This window comes from Euprymna scolopes, chromosome 2 (genome assembly GCF_053919585.1).
Source record: "Euprymna scolopes isolate OS-2025 chromosome 2, ASM5391958v1, whole genome shotgun sequence".
Taxonomy (NCBI): Eukaryota; Metazoa; Mollusca; class Cephalopoda; order Sepiida; family Sepiolidae; genus Euprymna; species Euprymna scolopes.
This window is the reverse complement of record NC_136483.1, coordinates 70,008,306-70,027,216: the sequence shown is the minus strand read 5'-3', so window position 1 is coordinate 70,027,216 and position 18,911 is coordinate 70,008,306. Positions and strand designations below refer to the sequence as shown.

Sequence of the window (18,911 nt, the reverse complement as noted above, 5' to 3'; positions counted from 1 at the left end):
CTGTAAACATTTTTTTGAAAACTATTTGGCTGATCTGTCTGGATATTTGTTATGATAACGTGCAGCAAACTACATATCATGGTATTTGTTTGATGTACAATTAGGGATTAGCAGGGATTAGTATTTAATGCAAAAATGAGCACAAATTTAATCATATTTAACCATCTATTTGGTATAGAGCACCCATTCTAAATCAATGGGCTATAACTTTTGCCTGTTTTTTTACGAGCTAAAAAGCCTAGCTTTAAAATGTTGCTCTTTAGTCAAAATTAGCTGTACCCATCCAGCCTTGCCTGAGAAACATTTTACTTTCATTTTTGTTTTCATTTTTTTTGTAAGTATACCTTTTTTAGTAAATTTTTTTTTGAAAAAAAAACAACATTTTTATGGAAAGAAAAAAACATTTTTTAGAAAAGAAAAAAACATTTTTTGGAAAAGAAAAAAATATTTTTTTGAAATGAAAGAAAAATAAAATAGTGTTTTGCAATTTAAATTTAATTATTATGATACTGTATGGTCATTAAATTATTAATTGAACCAAATTGTTATAATACTTTAACTAATTTTGTTAAATTAATCTCTATTTATTGAATTATTTGATATAAATAGTTTTAAAAACTTTAAATTTTTTTAATACACAAGAATTTTTAAGTAAAAAATTACTTTATTTGACAGTTTAAATGCTACAAAAGCTTTTCAAATTTTAATGAGACAAAGTAATTTTTTTCAACTATGAACAAAAGATTAAATTAGTGATTTCTTTATGAAGAAATGGAAATGCATTGTGGCAGATTTTATTTTTTAATTATTATGTTTAAATAGCTTCTTTTTTTTATTTTAATAAATAATTGATTAAATAAAGAAATAATTACTATAGAAAAAATAATCTTGAAAATGACTTTTTCTTAATCATATTCTGCAACTGACTAAAATTTCTGAATCCACCCGTCCCTCTGGATAATGCGTGTGAAAGAATTGTGCACATTTGCTGTAGTTGTGTCGGTTTAAATAAGGTAGGAGTTTATCGTGAAGGTTTGCGTAGTAGGCAATGTGTGTAGGTTGTTTGTGTGTGGCGAGTTGACTATACTCAGCATTCAGCCATTTCAGTGGATCCTGGAAAAACTGTTCAGCTTCATCAATGTAATCAGCATCCTGATTCAAATTTGGTTCACACGTCAAAAATCGCATCCGAACATAACGGTGGAGGTAACTGGCCAAAAAGAAAAGAAAAAATAAGCGTAAAATTATCATTAAATATTTTTGTAGCTTTTAACGAGTTTTAATAATCTATATATTAATATGATAGCGTGTGTGTTATTTTCTGTGTCATGCTTACAACCAGGTCATTTAATTGTTATGTACTTCCATTTCTTGTCATAAATAATTTTACAAAGAATTCTTCATAAGTTTTGGTTTTGATTATAGCTAATGGCACATAAGTCATCTATTTTTTTTAATAAATAATTTTATCAAGAATTCTTCATAAGTTTCGGTTTTGGTTTCGATTTACAGCTGAAGGAACTCGAGTTATATATATATATATCTAAACATATTGTTTTTTCATATGTTTTTATTTCGGTTTCAATTCAAACTAATGTACCCAAGTTATATGGATATATATTTTTTTTTTAAAATCACAACTTTATAATATATAAAAATCGACAGAACATTAACTCTATAATAATATTTATGAAATCTACAAGAATTAAAATATAATATTTAAGTGTACTTTATGACCGGCGTTTGTACTAGCTTAGATAAATACTTCGGCAGTTTTAACAAAAAAGCTACAATAATATCATAGCGTCTCCATTTACATTGAACATCTACAGAATACCAACATCAATATATTAAATATGAATGAGTCCCCTGTGGAATTTCCTCAGGTCTCACTAGTAATGATTATTATGGGAGTACTCATTTTATCCCTCAGAGAAATGTTGCATTTATTGAAAAAAAGATCAATCAAGAATTAATTAAAATAAGCAAACTTTTCATATAATCTAATTTATAAAACTCAATATGACTGTATCTGTCTGTCTGCCTCCATCTTTTTTTTTAAGTGCATCTTTTCTGAGACGCAAAGTCCTAGAGCGACATGCCAAATAATTGCATTTTTTGTGAATTGTTATTTTCTGGGTTTTTAGCTGGTAAAAATAGCTGCTAAAGGATGAAAATTGAAAAAAAACTGGAACTTGGCAAACATAAGTCAACTAAACATGTTATTTTTATGCGTGTATAATTATACAACTATTAGCAGGGCGACCCGATGTTGCTCGGGATTTAAAGAGTATTAACAAATGTTCCACACTTCTAATACTTTTATTGTCATCGAAATCGGTGAAATCACTCATTCGTCAATCAAATCAATTGATTGCCTGCTCTAGTAAGGAACTCATCGCTGTGCAGTGGGAGGAAGCTTCAAATGCCTCCCCGTATTGACTTAGTCCATAATTCATTGTAGTCTACATGGCAATGTAGAGAACCTACTGTTGATTTGATGAAATTATTTTTAATTTTATATAATGACTTGAATTAAGTTTAAAATGCAAAAGTCAAGTACAATGATCCAATTATACTCTAAGCAGAAGCGTTCATTTTGAACGCGCCTCTGTCTTATTAAAGAACCTACTGTTGATTTTATAGACCGAACCATTCTGCTTGTGTGGTGATAAAACTTCTTGAATGCAATTGTTGGTAGGCTGCATAAAAGTGTTAACTTTGACCAAAATTGGACTGTTTCTTTTTTAATTAGATTTCTTGGATTATCGATTTTTTATACTTATCAGAGGCATTCCGATACAAAACCTATCTAACAACACTCCCAGACAAATAAGGTACATATGTGTGAATTTTTTTAAAAATCGGCCCAGTCGTTTTAGAGTCTATAGGAATGAACTCACACACACACACACAGACAAAGTGTCTTTTATATATAAGTAGATACATTAAAGTCAGTTCATTTTTAATTATTTCTTATTCATCTGACAATAGCTCAAATGGTAATTACTAATGCTGAAGCACTATATGTTTGGTTTTAATTCGAGTTGATGGCACCCAGGTCATCTTTTCTTTTTCTTTTTTTTTTTACTTTAAATCATTATTATATATTGGTACAATATAATAATCAATAGAGAATTGACTCTATAATAATAAATATGAAATCTGCATAAATTAAAATATCATAATTAAGCGTATTTTAGAACCGGGCAATGCCAGGCACCCAGCTAGTGATCAATAATTTACATTCAAACACTCAACTATTTACATTAATTTCTTTTTGGATATTATTTGGATGGAGTGAGTTTATAGAAACTTGTCATTACTAACCAGCAAAGCATTACCACTGTTGACCAAGATCTGAATCTATGTGTACACAGCGGAATGATGTATGGAAATGAAAGCTGGCCAGCAAGTATTGAGCACATTGAAAAAAAAAATGGTATGAGAATGACACAATGGATGCATAATTTGAGTGTTAATGACAGACTTGGATTTGATGATAACAAAGGAAGATTAAATCTGGACAGTATAGGAAGATGTGTGCAGAATAAGAGACTTTGCATGGTTTCGTTGTAAGAATGGATGAGAGTTTTGGGGTTAATAGAACAGTTGAGGTAGCAGGTCCAGTTGAACTGAAGAAGGTCAAGGAAATCAAGGGAGGAAGTTATAAGAATTGACCTGAAAGAGGGATAAATAAAGACCTGGACAGAGATAGGTTAGGTTAAAAATCAATTTCTAAAAACCATTCAAAGCATGCCAGTATGTAAAATGGATGATAAACTGAATATGATGATGTTAAATTAGTTAAATTAGTTGTTAATCCTATTAAGACTCAGCTTGTGTCTTTCAATCATAGTTGTTAGTGTTGCAATGATTAATTGGAATCGAATAATCGGAACTTTTGGGGATGTGGGAAAAATTTGTGCCTATTTTCTAATGCCAAAAACAATTCGTTTAATTGTATTTTTTATTTTATTTTATCTAAAGCAACACTTCCACTTCTGGTAGTAATGACAAAATAGTAAATATTCATTACTTTTAAACTACAAGCAAAACTAAAACCTTTATATGATCCTGCAAAAGTGTATTTTTACATTTGAGAAAATATCCATACTTTTAACATGGGTTTTTATAGTAATTGGAACAAAAACAGAAAAACTCTATAGTTAAATGTAATTCTGAATTTTGGAGAAGAGATGTGAATGCTTGCGTTATGTTGATTAATCAGACTATTATTCTCATCTTGGGTGTTATTAGCACAATGTTTTGGCCGCTGCAACCTGCGACCTTCTTCAGGTGTTGAAAACATGTTTTTTTTTTTCTCTACTAAGGAAAAAAGGGTTGGCTCTGCATTACAAGAATTCAAACTGTGGGTTTGAGGGTGGGTCCATAAATCATGAAGAACGTTCAATCTTCAGGGGTCACTAAGATATTTTTTAAAGGCTTTCCTATGACTCAATTTTTCGGGATATCTATACTAATTGTTAATATTAATGAAAAAATGTTTTATGAAACAGAGAATCGATACCCATGCGTATTCTTGTTTTTGTTTTGTTTTTTTAAAAACACACAATGTAAGGAGGGGGGCAACTCCAAGGAAAAAAGTTGTTTTTTTTATTTATGAAGTTACCTCCCTTGGGCTGGGCATATGTCATGTTTTCTTTTTCAGTGATTTTGTGATTAGGAGCTTCCAAATGCAGTTTAGTGATATGCTGGGATGACTAATGATGTCATTATTTTCTATCATACTCATATCTATAGTTAAAAGTTTAGAGATTTATAAAGAATTAGAATCAGTAACTGTATCCGAATTGGGAAAAATATTGGAATCGTCCCATCACTAATAGTTGTGTTCCTTTTCTACCTTAGATTCTCGGATGGCTATGCTTTTGAGAAATCGAACCAGTAACTTCTGGATCTTTCTTTCTCCTCAAATCTTTCTTGTATTAGATTCATTGCTCTTTCTGGTTATCAGAAACTCGGTTCTCTCCATCACTCTAAACATTTTCTCACACCCAAGTCTATTTTTTATCTCTACAAATTTACTATAAGACTATGTATGGATTATTGTTATCGTATTTTAGTTAGTGAAAATCTGTCCTGTCCCATTTGAGGATTCTTGATAAGGTGCAAAAACATATCTGTAATTTTATTTCTTTGTCTCTGCAACCTTTCTCTCTCACAAACGTGATGTTGCTAGTCTCAGTCTTTTTTTATAAATACTATTACGGCATATGTTTTTCAAAATTATCTGATCTATTCCCTGCTTCCTTTGTTCCAGCTCATTTGACTCATTGGTTTAGTGATCTCTATTAATTCACTGTTTTCATACCTCATTGTAATACAGCTTCCTATTCTAGTAGTTTCTTTCCATGAACTGCAAGCTTGTGAAATGCTTTTCCCATCAACTTTTTTTCTCCTGCCTATAACCTTGATCTTTTCAAGACTAAAGCCAATAGATATCCTATGTCTTTGCAATAACTATCTTTCACTCTTGTTAGTTATTTACATCAAGTGGATTCACACATTGTCTGGAGCAATTTTCACCAAAAAAAATTTTTTCACTAAAAAAAAAAATTTTTAAGTTAAAAAAAAATTTTTCACTAAAAAAAAAAAATTTTTAAGTTAAAAAAAAATTTTCACTAAAAAAAAAATTTTCACCAAAAAAAAAAATTTTTCACTAAAAAAAAATTTTTCACTAAAAAAAAAAAATTTTTTTAGCAAACATGTTGCCTTACCTATAATAAGGTGTTGAGTGGCAAGGCATCAAGAAGATGACATTCGCAGGTCTGTTGATGTCCTCATCGTGTACATACTTCATAATGGTTACACTGCCTCTTTGATGTATGAAACTGAAGTAGAGAGCTAAAGGTACGTTCGTTATGAGTAGAAGCATCAGTAGAACATACGCCCGAGTGAGATGCGACTTGTTCCTGTCCTTTCTTGGACCCTTTACCAATCTATGACTAGAAGTTTGGTGTATTTTATCGCTGTCCAGGGCAGTTTCATCTTCCACCTCTGATTCTGTCGGCGGCCGACATAACGACTGGAAGAAGATGCCACAGTAATGCATCGAGACTGGTAATATGTGCAATAAGAAACGGAACTCTTTATGACTAAGGAAACTGAAAAAGAAATCAAACAATTTTTCACTTTTTAAAATAAGAAAACACATTGTTAGTCACAAAACGATTCTTTTAATAAGATTTATAGGTCCTTGTCCAGACCACCTATATTAAAAAACAAAAATAAAGAAAAATCTGTATGATATACTTACCTGTGACAAAACAAAAATACCATATTCCAAAAATTATGTAAATTGATTACGTAGTTTTATTTTTATAAAGAACATTATTTTTGAATGATTAATGGGAATTTATAGGCATTACGACATAAATCTTGCAAGTTTAAATTATTGTAGAGTTATTTTCCTTTGTTTCGTGAGTTTTTTTTTCAAAATGGAGGCCAAGACAGTTTCTCCTTTGGTTACTCATAAAATTTTATTTCCTTATTTAAAAATAAAACTACTTGATCATTTTATGTAATTTTTGGAATATGATATTTTCGTTACATCACAAATACATACATTATACAAATTTTTCTTTATTTTTACTTTTGATTATAAGGAGGATTTTAGAAAAGAACCGATTTATATTAGGAAAAAAGGATCAGTGATTGGCAAAATGGATGCAATTACAGACTATAGAATCTGAAATGCAAAATTCAAATTTGATTTATTCGATTCATATCCATATGAATACTGTTAACTCCAGCTACATGCAAATTAGTAACTTGTGTTCAACTAATTGAATACAAGGATTGTATTTAAGGTATAAAATAGACAAACTAAGCTTTATTTATTTTATAACATTTTATTTTTTACTCTTATTCACATCCAAACAAGGCATACTGCCACTTGAATGTAAGGAGCTACAATTTGGGACCATGTCTATAGGAATATTATGTAGAGAGATTAGCAATGAGATGTCTGTTCATATTACATTTAATGTTCTACATGTTAAACCAGTAAGGAAAACAGAAAACAGGGAAGGAATTCCAAAGTCTAGCAGTGTGAGGGAAGAAACTATCAGAATAGAAAGCTTACAGTGAAGGTGTGAAATTTTGCTGATTGTTCTGTTAGCTGGGGGTATTTACATCAAGGAGGCACAAGGGCTACGAGTTTGTCAGAGCACATTTCATTTAAGTTCTTGTAATATAGACACAAGGATGCAACACTGCGGCGATATGACAGGGGTTGGAGCTTGGTTGATAGTGCAGAACCTATTAGGTCGGAGACTTTTTTGGCCCTTATCCAGGAGGGAGAGATTAGTGGTAGCTCAGATGTGGCAACAATACTCCATATACAGGAAAATGGCAGCTTTGTAGAGATACAGAATACTGGCAGGTGTGAGTAGTTTTCTAGTATGGTAGAGGAAGTTCAACTTCTTTGTTGCAGTTTTGATAGTGTCTTCAATGTATTTTTTTTTTTTTTTTTTTTTTTTTTTACAAAGGCGTCACCACATTATCAAGGCCCAGAGGCCACTCAAGGATAAGGGTTAAAGAGTGTACAGTAGAAATTGGTCAATATAGTAATCATTAGTAATGAAAATTTGGTAAATTTAATAACTTATATGGAACGGCTCATCAAGAACTTATTTACTTTAGACTTGAACACAACCATATTGTAGTCAGTCGGAAAGCAGGAAAACGGAAGACAATTCCACAGGCGTGCAGTTCTAAGAAAGAAGCTTTGTTCATGGAATCTACGTTTAGGTTTAGGCATAGATAAAGAGTGGGGGAAATTATTGATAGTGTTTACAGCTAGACGAGTGTTTCTTGTGAAAGTTTGGCGAGGGGAGACCATAGATTGAAGCTCAGTTGAACACTTTCCATGAAAATAACGATACATCAGAGACAAACTCGCAACATCTCTTCTGTGAGATAGAGGTTGCAAGGAGGAGAAAAGGACATCTCCTACGAGGCTACAAAGTCTATTTTGAACTCTATCAAGGCAGGACAAGTCTTTTCTAGCAGCTCCTGCCCAAATGTGGCAACAGTATTCCATCCTTGGACGTACCTGGCTCTTATATAGGTAGAGAATAGCATCAGCAGTGAGATATCTACTGGATCGATAGAAAGATCCCACCATTTTTCCAGCGGCCTTGGCAACAGATTTGATATACGTGTTCCATTTAAGATCAGGAGTAATGGTCAAGCCCAGAAGCTTGTCAAAACTTGAGGCCTCCTGAAGACGAGAGCCATTCATTTCAATTGATGACAAATGTGAATTAGAATGTTGATGATGTAAAGAGAGAAGCTTGGTTTTAGATGCATTAAAAGTAACCAGCCACTCCTTTCCCCATTGTACTACGTGCTCAAGATCAGAGGAGAGAGAATTGGAGAGAACTTGGTCGTTTACTGTCTTAGATGTGCTACCATAAATGGTAGTGTCGTCAGCATAAATGTCTACAAATGATGTAAGGATATGATTTGGAAGATCATTAATGTAGATCAGGAAAAGAGTTGGGCCCAGGATGGATCCCTGAGGGACACCGGCATTAATACTGTGAGCTTCTGATTTTTGCCCCTCAACTACTACTCTTATGAACCTATCAGAAAGAAATGATTTAATAATTGAGAAGACTTTTCCAGCTATACCATAGCTAGCGATCTTATGAAGTAAACCTTTATGCCATACCCTATCAAAGGCTTTAGATATGTCAAGAGCAATTGTTCCAATTCATGTTACCTGTGAATGGTAAGCCAAGAAGTTTGAACGATGAGCTCTCAGGTAGAGTGTTATTAGTCACGGCAATTAGTAGTTGAAAAGGTTTCTTGGAATTGTTAAAGGAAAGAAGTTTAGTCTTAATAGCATTAAATGTTATCATTCATTTATATCCCCATTCTATTACAGATTGGAGGTCATTTTCTAAGGTTTCAGTTTTTACATGCGTACATTCGTTTTTCACCTCATGCCTATTTCTGTTTGCGTTATTTAATGATGAAATACTACACCAATTCTATTTGAGTGTATTTTATTGATTGCATATGATAGAATACAAAATCGATTTCATCATTTAGTGAGGAGTGATATCTTCTTCTCTATACAACCTCTTTCTCAGAGAAGAGACATTGCTAGTCTCCGTGGATCATGCTCAACTGAACTACAATCTTGGATTCTCCTTATAAGAGATTTGCAGCAAGAACTCATCTTTCTACCACTATGGAAAAAGACTTTCTTTTTCTTCGTCCGTATGCCTAGCATTAGGAAGAATTTCCATGGGCAGAGTTTTTTTGCAAGGGCTCTCAGTCTGTGGAACTCATTATCAAAGAACTGTTTTCTTGCTAATTACAACTTGGTCATATTTATATGCAATGTGGTGACTCCTTTGTAAAAAGAAAAAAAAAAAAAAGATGTCAGCAAATTCTTGTTATCAACCTCCTCATCGTTTATCAAACTGTTAATACCATTAATCAATGTTCATACTCTCATAATGTTCCTCAACTTTAATAATTATTTTGTCATATTAACTCTTATCCTCAAGTGGCTCTTGGCCTTGATAAGTGATGTCCCAACGCTAATATCAAAAATAGGTTTTAATCAAACAGATTTTATAACTACAAAAGAAATGACATGCCATAAAACAGAAAAGGTTTGGTTTGTCCCTTCTACAGTACATTAATACTCTGTGTTATTAAATACTGAAAAACAAAATCGATTGCAAAAAATTTCTTGTATACAATTAATTGAACACAAGTTGCTATTTTACTGATGTCTGCAACACAATTGTATATCCATCCTTTTTCTCAATGATATTTGAACATAATCGAGCACAACAGATCGGAGGGGAATTGAATGAGGCAAAGCCGATTGCATAGTTAGTGATGATAATCATTATCCATTAGGCCAATCATGCACACCTGTAAAATAGACAAATCAAAATTAGATAAAAAGAAAATAAAAAAAATATTCAAAAATGAAATTATGTCAGAAAAGAATCCATGAAGCAAGGAGACACTGGCGTTCATGACTAATGTCAATAGTTTATTTCATTGATATGCGTCACTTTTTATCCTTGGAAGAAGGCAAGAATTGAATGGAATAAAAATAAAACATCTGAATGGGAAGGTACTTTGCTTAAAAATCATCTCCTGTAATGACTTGAAATCTTGTAGCTGTGATGTTATCTGAACCTTTAGGTCTGTACATTAAAGAATTTAGAATAATAAATATGAAATTAAATTAGCAAATAATAAAAGATAAAAAACAAATATGACATAATATTTATATCTATACTCCTATAAATTCGGTTTTCTTTTGTGTGTATTGATATTCATATTGAAATCCCTTTTTTTCTATTTATTTAATGTATTTATTTGCTTCCCCACCAAAGCAAATTAGGCACAAGGCTATTTTTAATGTGGGGTAAAAATCAGCTCCCCTAAAAGTAGGCAAAAAGGGGCACTCTGGTTACCAAAAATAATAATTGTCCCATTATAGAGGGTTTCCCCTCCATTGACTGGTGCAAATTATCTTAAGTGCAGCATCTGCAGAACAGATACTACACTTTGAGATATTAAATCCTTTATTCATGTTAAAAATACATTGAAAATCAACAATGGACAAAAAACTTAGGCACATGGCTAACTCAAAAGGGGGGATTGTGGGGGTTGTTGGTCATCCTTGTCACTCCAGAACTAAACAAAATCAAAAGTTTCTCCCAGCTAGTATCTTCTTTCACCATAATACCACATTCATCCTTTCATACTGGGGGACGTCCTACTTAACTCCCAATTTTTAAAACATTTTTTATTGATGTGTAAAAACAAAAACAGATAACAATAAAAATGGTACAATAATTCATTTGTGTTGAGGGCGGGGGGGGGGGGGTAAAAAAAAAGTGATTAGTAGGACCCTCCCAACCCCGTCTAGTTCATAGACTGCCTGTTCCACTAGGTTTGTAAAAGGAACCTCGCTTCTGCCGGTTAGTCTCTAAGTAGGGATGCCCTCTAGATGCAGGTGAATGAAAAAAAAAAAAAAAAAAATTTTGTTGGTAAGGAATGGGGGTTAGTTTGTATTTCTTTCTCTCCAAGATGGGTGAAATTTAGAGGAGGGGGTGAAAACAAAAATTGCAAGAAGGAGGGGATGGGGATCTTGGAGGCTTCCCAATCGGGGAGAGATGGAACACACACTCAGCTCTTTGATCCCGGCCCAAAGGCCAAGAACAACAGAAAAAAGGCAAGCCTCTTCTCTATTTATTTAAAAAGAAAATACAACTTGCTTATATATGGTTGTGGAATTGCATTCATCTGCAAAAGATCAGGCTAATTAGCATATTCTTTTAAACATTCATTTTAATCAATTCACAATTAGTTTTTTCATTTTCTTATAGGATAATCATCTTTACTTAACTATTATGTGTAATTATATTCATACAGATATTCTACATGATTTATACTTGTGTAATATTTGTATAAAAAAGTTATAGTAAACACAAACCTCTTTCTATGTATATTTATGCATGTATATATTTGTTTAAAAAATTTTGCCTACCAAACTCCTGTCAATTTTTAGTCTACAGACATGAAACTTAATATATAGGGTATCCGGACCAATGCAAAACTTTATATTTTGGGTTTTAGTCGGGGAAAATTGGTGCATGCATAACATAATAGCTATTGGTTCATGTTTTAATTTTTTGTCTTGCAGCAAACATGTTTTTATAGCTCAGGCATTAACATCAAAGGAAAAAAATAAATCGTAGGCTAAACGTTTTGGTTTCGATTCTCAGTGGTGACACATGAGTCATTTTTTTTTTTAACTTTTTAAATCATTACAATATATTGGGTCCAATATAATGTAATAATAAATATGAAATCTGCATTAATTAAAATATCATATTTAAGCATTATTTACGATCGAGCAACGCCAGGCGACCTGCTAGTATATATTCCCTCAAATATTTCTCATATGTTATATCTCCCCTCTTTTGGAAATAGGGTACGAATATGAATATCTCCAGAATCAAATAATCTTTATACACTGTGAAATTTATTTTATGTATGAAAACCAAAGAGGGGAGATAAAAATAGGAGAAATATTTGAAATCAAGTCTCCTCTTGCTGGTATTTCAGATCATTTGAAACTATAGCAGCAAGTTTTAGTCTCTCCTCCATCAAGGCCAGAGGTTTTGGGGAAATATCAGATATTTTGTAATTCATATGCAAAACTAGGAAAACAAATGATTACGATTGAAACATTTTATGGCTGTAAAAAAAGTGCCAAAAATAGGCTTTGGATGATGGATGATCTCATTAATGTGCAACATAAACGGCAAATTTCACATAGCCCACTACACAAGTCAGGCCATTAACTTTCCAACAAGCCTCCATTTATTAAATTCTAATCAATAGTCGCTGAGATTTGGAACTTATAAAATTGCCAAACAAAAGGTGGTATTTATATATATCTAAACTCGTAGCCAAATTGAATATTGAAATGCTCATATCTTTAGTTCTATGGGAGGAAATTACATGAAAATTGGCAGGCTTTTTGAAGATTATAATACTATTCTTTGGTTAAAATTTTATGACAATTGGTAAAAAAAAGCAAAAAAAAAACCCTATATTTTCAAGCCAATAAAATATATCCAAATTTGCCTACATTTGTATATATAGTGTCCTAGCAAGCTAGCTTCAGTTTTGCTGATTTGGGATGAATTTTGCTTAGGGTTATTTTTTTTTGCTTGGTTGTCTCCCCTGTGGCCTTGTCAGGCCACTAATATATATTATAAATAATTATTTTTATCCATACAGACACCAGTTTTTCATGCTTTCACAATCATTAGTACAAGAAGTGATGATTGCTACTGGTTGGAAGATTCGAACCCAGCTACAAAAGCACCCTTTGACTTGATTTGCTAGGAACATTACCTCTAAACCACCATCAACCACCACAGAAATTATAAGCAATTATAAATTCCAAATACATATATTTATATATGTTTTAAATAAAATTTTCTATTCAAATATAAATATTAACACAAAGTTCCTTTTCATACTCTTAATTTTTTTCTGAGAACAGAAACTCATTATTTTCATCCAAAAAGTTTTCTTTATTGATTATATAATCAAACAATTGTTTCAACCCCTACCGATATATATGGTTCACTGTATATGTGTTTTTATTTTTGCTTCAGCATAGGCACTCATCAGTGCTTTAATTTACAAAAAAAAAAAAAACACTTGTTTATATAATCAATAAAAAGCTTTTCGATGAACATAATGAGTTTCTGTTCTCAGTGGAGAATAAAGCGGTAAAAATATTAATGTGTATGCATATATATATATATATATATATATATATATTATATACACACATATCCCTATATATATAAAATGAACTCATTTTTCCCCCTTTGATTTTGACCTTAATAGGATTAAAAATCAAGGCATTTCATGCAAATGTAATATGCACAAACTGCAGCACAATATCTGAGGTGTGTTATAGGCCTATTGCCTCTCCATTTCCTCGATAATCGTAGATTCCTATATTTTTTCTGCTGAGAGTTCACAGCCAAAATCGGTTAAAAATCAATGGAAGTGGTAAAATCTTTTCTCTCTAATAAATTCCTCCTTCCCCCGCCACTACTTAACACCATTGCAGAATCGTTCAAAAGGGACAGTTATGAAGAAACACTGGTTTGGGTTTTCTTTACTTCGTAGTTGCTTAAAAAGACTGGAATGGAATGGAATTTTAACGTTCCTTTTCGTTCTATGCTTTCTACTGGGTGAAACGCACCATGGACTTAACCGAATCGAAGAATTATTTACGCCATTTTTTTTTTTCACTTTTCAATGTGTTTTTTTGTTTTTGTTTTTCAGAACACGTCCATCACTTTTTCCCTGATTTATGTTTTTTGTTTTTCTGATTTCTTTTTTAAAGAAGTTTTATGTTTGTTCGCTGTTTTTTTTGTTTTTTTTTGTTGTTTTGGGTTTGCCGAATTTTTAAAGAAGTTTAACATCGTTTTTACTTTTATATTTAAACAGGGTTATTACTTCGCTTATTCTTTACTTTACCCCCCCCCCTCCTTGCACATACACACACACCTCCAAACAACCGGGCAATGCCGGGTACCCCTGCTAGTATATATATATATATATATATATATATATATATAGTCATCCACATCCATGTTTCCTTGTATTACAACTCATGACACTTGGCCTTCGGGACAAGATCAAAGTGTAGTATCTGTTCTTCGGATGCTGCACTTCTATTTCTTGTTCTCTTTCGGTGGAGGAGAAATCCTTTACGACTGAGACAATTTTTATTTTTGTACCTTTTCTCCACGTTAAAAAAACGACCCTGGTGTCTAACTCTGTCCTGTGGGGAGGCATAGTAAATAGGTACAACTCATTAGTGCAGTTAGACTAGAAGCTTTCCTTAGTTGGGGATTCAACCTACAACCATCGTGTTGATAGTCAGCAGTTCTAATCATCACGTTGATAGTCAGCAATACTACCCATCGCCCCATGGGATAGTTTATACTTTGACAGTAAATCTTTTTCAACGGTTGTTGAAAAAACAAACTAACCTAAATAGAATTGCATTTAATACAGGAATGAAAATCTAATTTATAAAACTCACTATGTTTGTCTGTCTGTCTCCACATTTTCAAACTCTTTCTCTTCCGAAACTAAAAATCACAGAGTGGCGCTAGGGGCCTCAAATGATTGGATTTTTTATGGACCGTTCTTTTATGGATATTTAATCATTTAAAATAGTTTTTAAGGACTCAAAAAAGAAAATCATTAGACATCTTGTACATTCATCTTAGTTTATTTGTCATCAGTTCATATGCGTGCATTTTTTAATCAGTTCATATGTGTGGTAATGTAACCAGTTTTGATTTCAGTTTCGATTCTAGCTGATGGTATTCAAAAATTTCCTGTTTTTACTTTTGAAATCACGACTCCATAATAATATATATAAAATCTGGACAAATTAAAATATCATATTTAAACATATTTTACGACCGGGCAAAGTCGTGCGCCCCCCCTCCCTCGCTAGTACTAACTATTTTAACTAATTCTGGTAAGTACATTAAATTAATCTCTTCTGCACAAATAATAACCTATCGCTTTTAAAACATGGTTTCCAGGTGAGATAAAAAAAAATAAATAAAAAAACAGTAAATTAAAATAAAAACACATTTGTGAATACGATCCATCCACACAAAAGCGTTTGTGAAATAAACCTGAGATCCTTTTAATGTTCATTGACCCAAAAAACATGAAAACAAGTATTTCTGTGGTTGTCAATGACATCTGAATAAAATAAATAAATACGTATATACTTTTATAATACAATGCTTCACTAGGAAAAGATACTCATTTTTATGCTCATCTTAAGTGAAGTTTAGTTTTATTATCTTTACAAATGTACAATTGTTTTATCCATTTACTGATATTTTTTTATATATAGTTCTTTGTGTATATGTTTTTTTATTATCCTTATAATCTTTATATATAAAAATATGCATAAAAAGAAAATAACAAAAGTCACATCAACCTATAGATAGTCCCTGTCGCCGACAATATATCCGTATTTCAAGACAAAAATTGGAAAATTTTTCTATCAATAGTGTGCGTGTGTGTTTAGAGGTACATAATATATATACAAACATTTAAACAAGATAAAAGGAAATCTCTCAAGAGCTCTTTCAGTTATCATCTCGTTGGGAGAAAATCAACAGCATGCAACAAAAAAATAATATTATAGGTGAAAAATAGACCACTGAGAGAATTTTTTTAAAGGTGCCAAAAACTGATTAAATTAAACAATTTAATAAAAATATACGTGTATACGTCAATTAAATGCCATTGCGTGCGAGGAAAACAGAACAGAAGGGAGTGGGTTAAAGTTCCCCAAACAAATTTAATATTTTTATAAATTCCTTCTATTGGCACAAAGGTTTCTGAATAGCGATAGAGATAGATTCAAAAATTTTAAAATGATTTTCGGAATCTGTTCTATGTTCTACTTTACTTTATACTTATTGGTACATGGATTCTCAATCAAATTTTAATAATATTATGCATGTATATTTATTTAATTAAATTCTTATATTAATCGTCTTTTCGCACCTTAAAAAAAATTTCCCCAGAGCTTTTTATTTTTGCCAATAATAATATTTTTCATTGTACACAATCGATTTTCTCTGGAAGAGATGAAAGCACTCTTGAGAGATTTCTGTTTATCTTGCTTAAATGTTTGTATGTGTGTATATATATATATATATATATATATATATATATATATATATCGTCAAAGAATGATAGTTCAATAGAAACATTGTTTTAATTTGAATAAAATAAAATATGCATCAAGTGCGCTTGAAAGCCAAATCACAACGTAATATTAGGAAAATAAACAAATATTTTACTTGTTTGAAATTCATCACAAATATATTTCAGAGGTAGCCTCCATCTTCAGTGTGTTGTTTTGTTTTCTTTTTCTTCTTCCTTACCATGTTGTAAATTTGGAGAAAGAAGGCTACCTCTGAAATATATTTGTGATGAATTTCAAATAAGTAAAATATTTGTTTATTTTTCCCAATATTACGTTGTGATTTGGTTTCAAACGCACTTGATGCATATTTTATTTCATTCATATATATATATATATATATATATATATATATATATATGCATGCTTCTTTTCTTGGGTTTAAAATACTGGTAAGTGAAACTACTACTAGCGTATAAATTGAATGCGCTTTGAGTAAACAAATTAAGCTTTTGGTGTTTGACAATTTTGATCACTGTGATTTCACCTAGTTTAACAACAGTTAAATAGTTTAAGGGTTATAAACATTGACTGTTATCGAGTGTATGACATATATATGTATGTATACTAACATGCCACTGTGCATTATCCGGTCATAAAATATGCTTAAATATTATTTTTTAATTCATGCAGATTTTGTATTCGTTGTTATAGTCAATTCTCTAGCGATGATTAAATTGCATCCAATATATAGTAGTAATTTAAAAAAAAAAAAAACTGACTTGAGTGCCATGAGTGAGAATCGAAACCAAAACATATAGCACACCAGCCTTAATCATTACTATTTTAGCTATTGTCAGATTGATAAAAAAATAATTAAAAATGAATCAACTTTAATATATAAATGTATATTTTTACATGTGTACAAGAGCTGTATTACAATGAGGTATCAAAATAGTGAACTAATGAAGATCAATAGACCAACAAATCAAACAAGCTGGAACAAAAGAAGCAGGAAATAGATCAGACAATTCTGAAGAACACATGCTATAATAGTATTAATAGAAAAGACTGAGATTAGCAACATCACGTCTTTTAGATAGAGATTGCAGAGAAGAAGATAGGGTGGGCCCAATCAAACTGCAGATACATTTCTGCACTTTATCAAGAACCTTTAAATGAAAAAGTGATTCACCAGCCCAAATATGACAAGAACAATTAATAGAAGTAATAGTTTCAATTTCAGATACCAAATCTCAGTAATTGATTATGGTCTTGAAAATATTCAGTCATCTGTAATGATAGCATAAAATTTTATGGGGAAATATAAGACAAACCCTTACCTGTAGATTATTATTGTCCATAGTATAAGTACCAACAGGACTTTGTTCTTAGCTCGGTAAGCACCAAGGAAGAAAAACACAATGTGTGTCGACATGATGAGAGGGTAGCCTTGTGTTATATACCAGTGCCATGGATGAGAACCATAGAAGGCACCAAGATCGGACATGACGTTGAAGTGGAAAAAGTTGTACTGTACAAAGACGAGTCGTCCATAACCGATAAAATCCACAATGATCGACAATAAAAGGCATATTCCGCTGGAAAGAAAAATGAAAATATTGAAAAGGAAATTATTTTTTCATTTTCCATTTCTTACTTTGCATTTTTTTTTTTAAATCACATGACTAATTCTTTTTTATGTTTTTGTGATCTTCTAGAACTTATCATTGGTCTGAAGGAGATAAAGAATTAGTTGCAGCTGTCTTTTAAGTACTCAAAAAAAAAAAAGTAGTCACATCGCAGTTTTATTTAATAAAAATTATTTTTCTTTTGTAACGTTTTCATTTTTTATTAAAAAAAAAAAAAAGTAGTTGCATCTTTCTTTTCTTACAATTCCTTGAAGTTGGGTTGGTTTTAGTGTCCTAAATTCTTGTATCAAATAAATAAATGGATCTCTTAGTAAAACGGAGTTATCTCCCTTAGACCAATGATAAATTTTAGAAGAGCGCTTCTTTTTTTTCCTCCCTTTTACACTAACCCTAACCATGCTGAGAGAAACATTTGCATCAGAGTTAATAATAATTGCCGTAAAAAATTGTAAGCACACACATTCTCTTTAATTAATCAAATTTCAATTCAAATTATTATCAGTTTCTTTTGAAACGCTTTTAGAAGTTTATGTTAAGCATTTACCGTCGTCTCAGTCGCTTCAAGGAAGTAAGTTGTGTAGAGAGAATTAATTTGAGGTTTTCTCTCCAATGAATAATGTTCTCTTAGTACATCCAATGCTCTTCCTCCGTCATCTAATGCTTCTCTTAGGAATAAACTTCTATTGTCTAAACATTGTATTTATTATCTGAATACTGCTGTATTTTTCTAAATAAACTTGGAGTCATTTGGATCTTCCAGTGGTTTTTGAATCATTTTATGTAATTTTTGGATTCTCAAGTATTCTAAGAATTTTACTTACAAATTTTGATTCAGATCCATCAAAGAGCCTATAATCTCTTAAGTGTAAGGACATTTTTGTTTGAGAAAAAAAATGATTCAAGTTGGGAAATTATAACAAGTAAAAACTTTTTATAATAAAAAGGAAAAGGAAATTTGTGAATAT

At 31.5% G+C, this 18,911-nt stretch overlaps 1 protein-coding gene across 4 annotated transcripts in view; it reads right to left on the bottom strand.

Moving 5' to 3' along the window:
* Positions 1–455: 455 nt before the first annotated feature.
* LOC145292091 (GPI alpha-1,2-mannosyltransferase 3-like) overlaps positions 456–18,911 on the bottom strand; it is a 50,429-nt gene continuing 31,973 nt past the window's right edge. For 3 of the 4 annotated variants that reach the window (XM_080138171.1, XM_080138177.1, XM_080138193.1), the window contains exons 6-8: positions 17,638–17,895; positions 5,742–6,128; positions 765–1,210 (exon numbers count right to left, since the gene is read on the bottom strand). In XM_080138171.1, coding sequence (XP_079994297.1) covers positions 910–1,210; positions 5,742–6,128; positions 17,638–17,895 — 946 coding nt within the window. In that variant the 3' untranslated portion in view covers positions 765–909. Of the gene's footprint in view, positions 1,211–5,741; positions 6,129–17,637; positions 17,896–18,911 lie in introns of all 4 variants that reach the window. The other variant, XM_080138185.1, reaches the window with a different exon arrangement.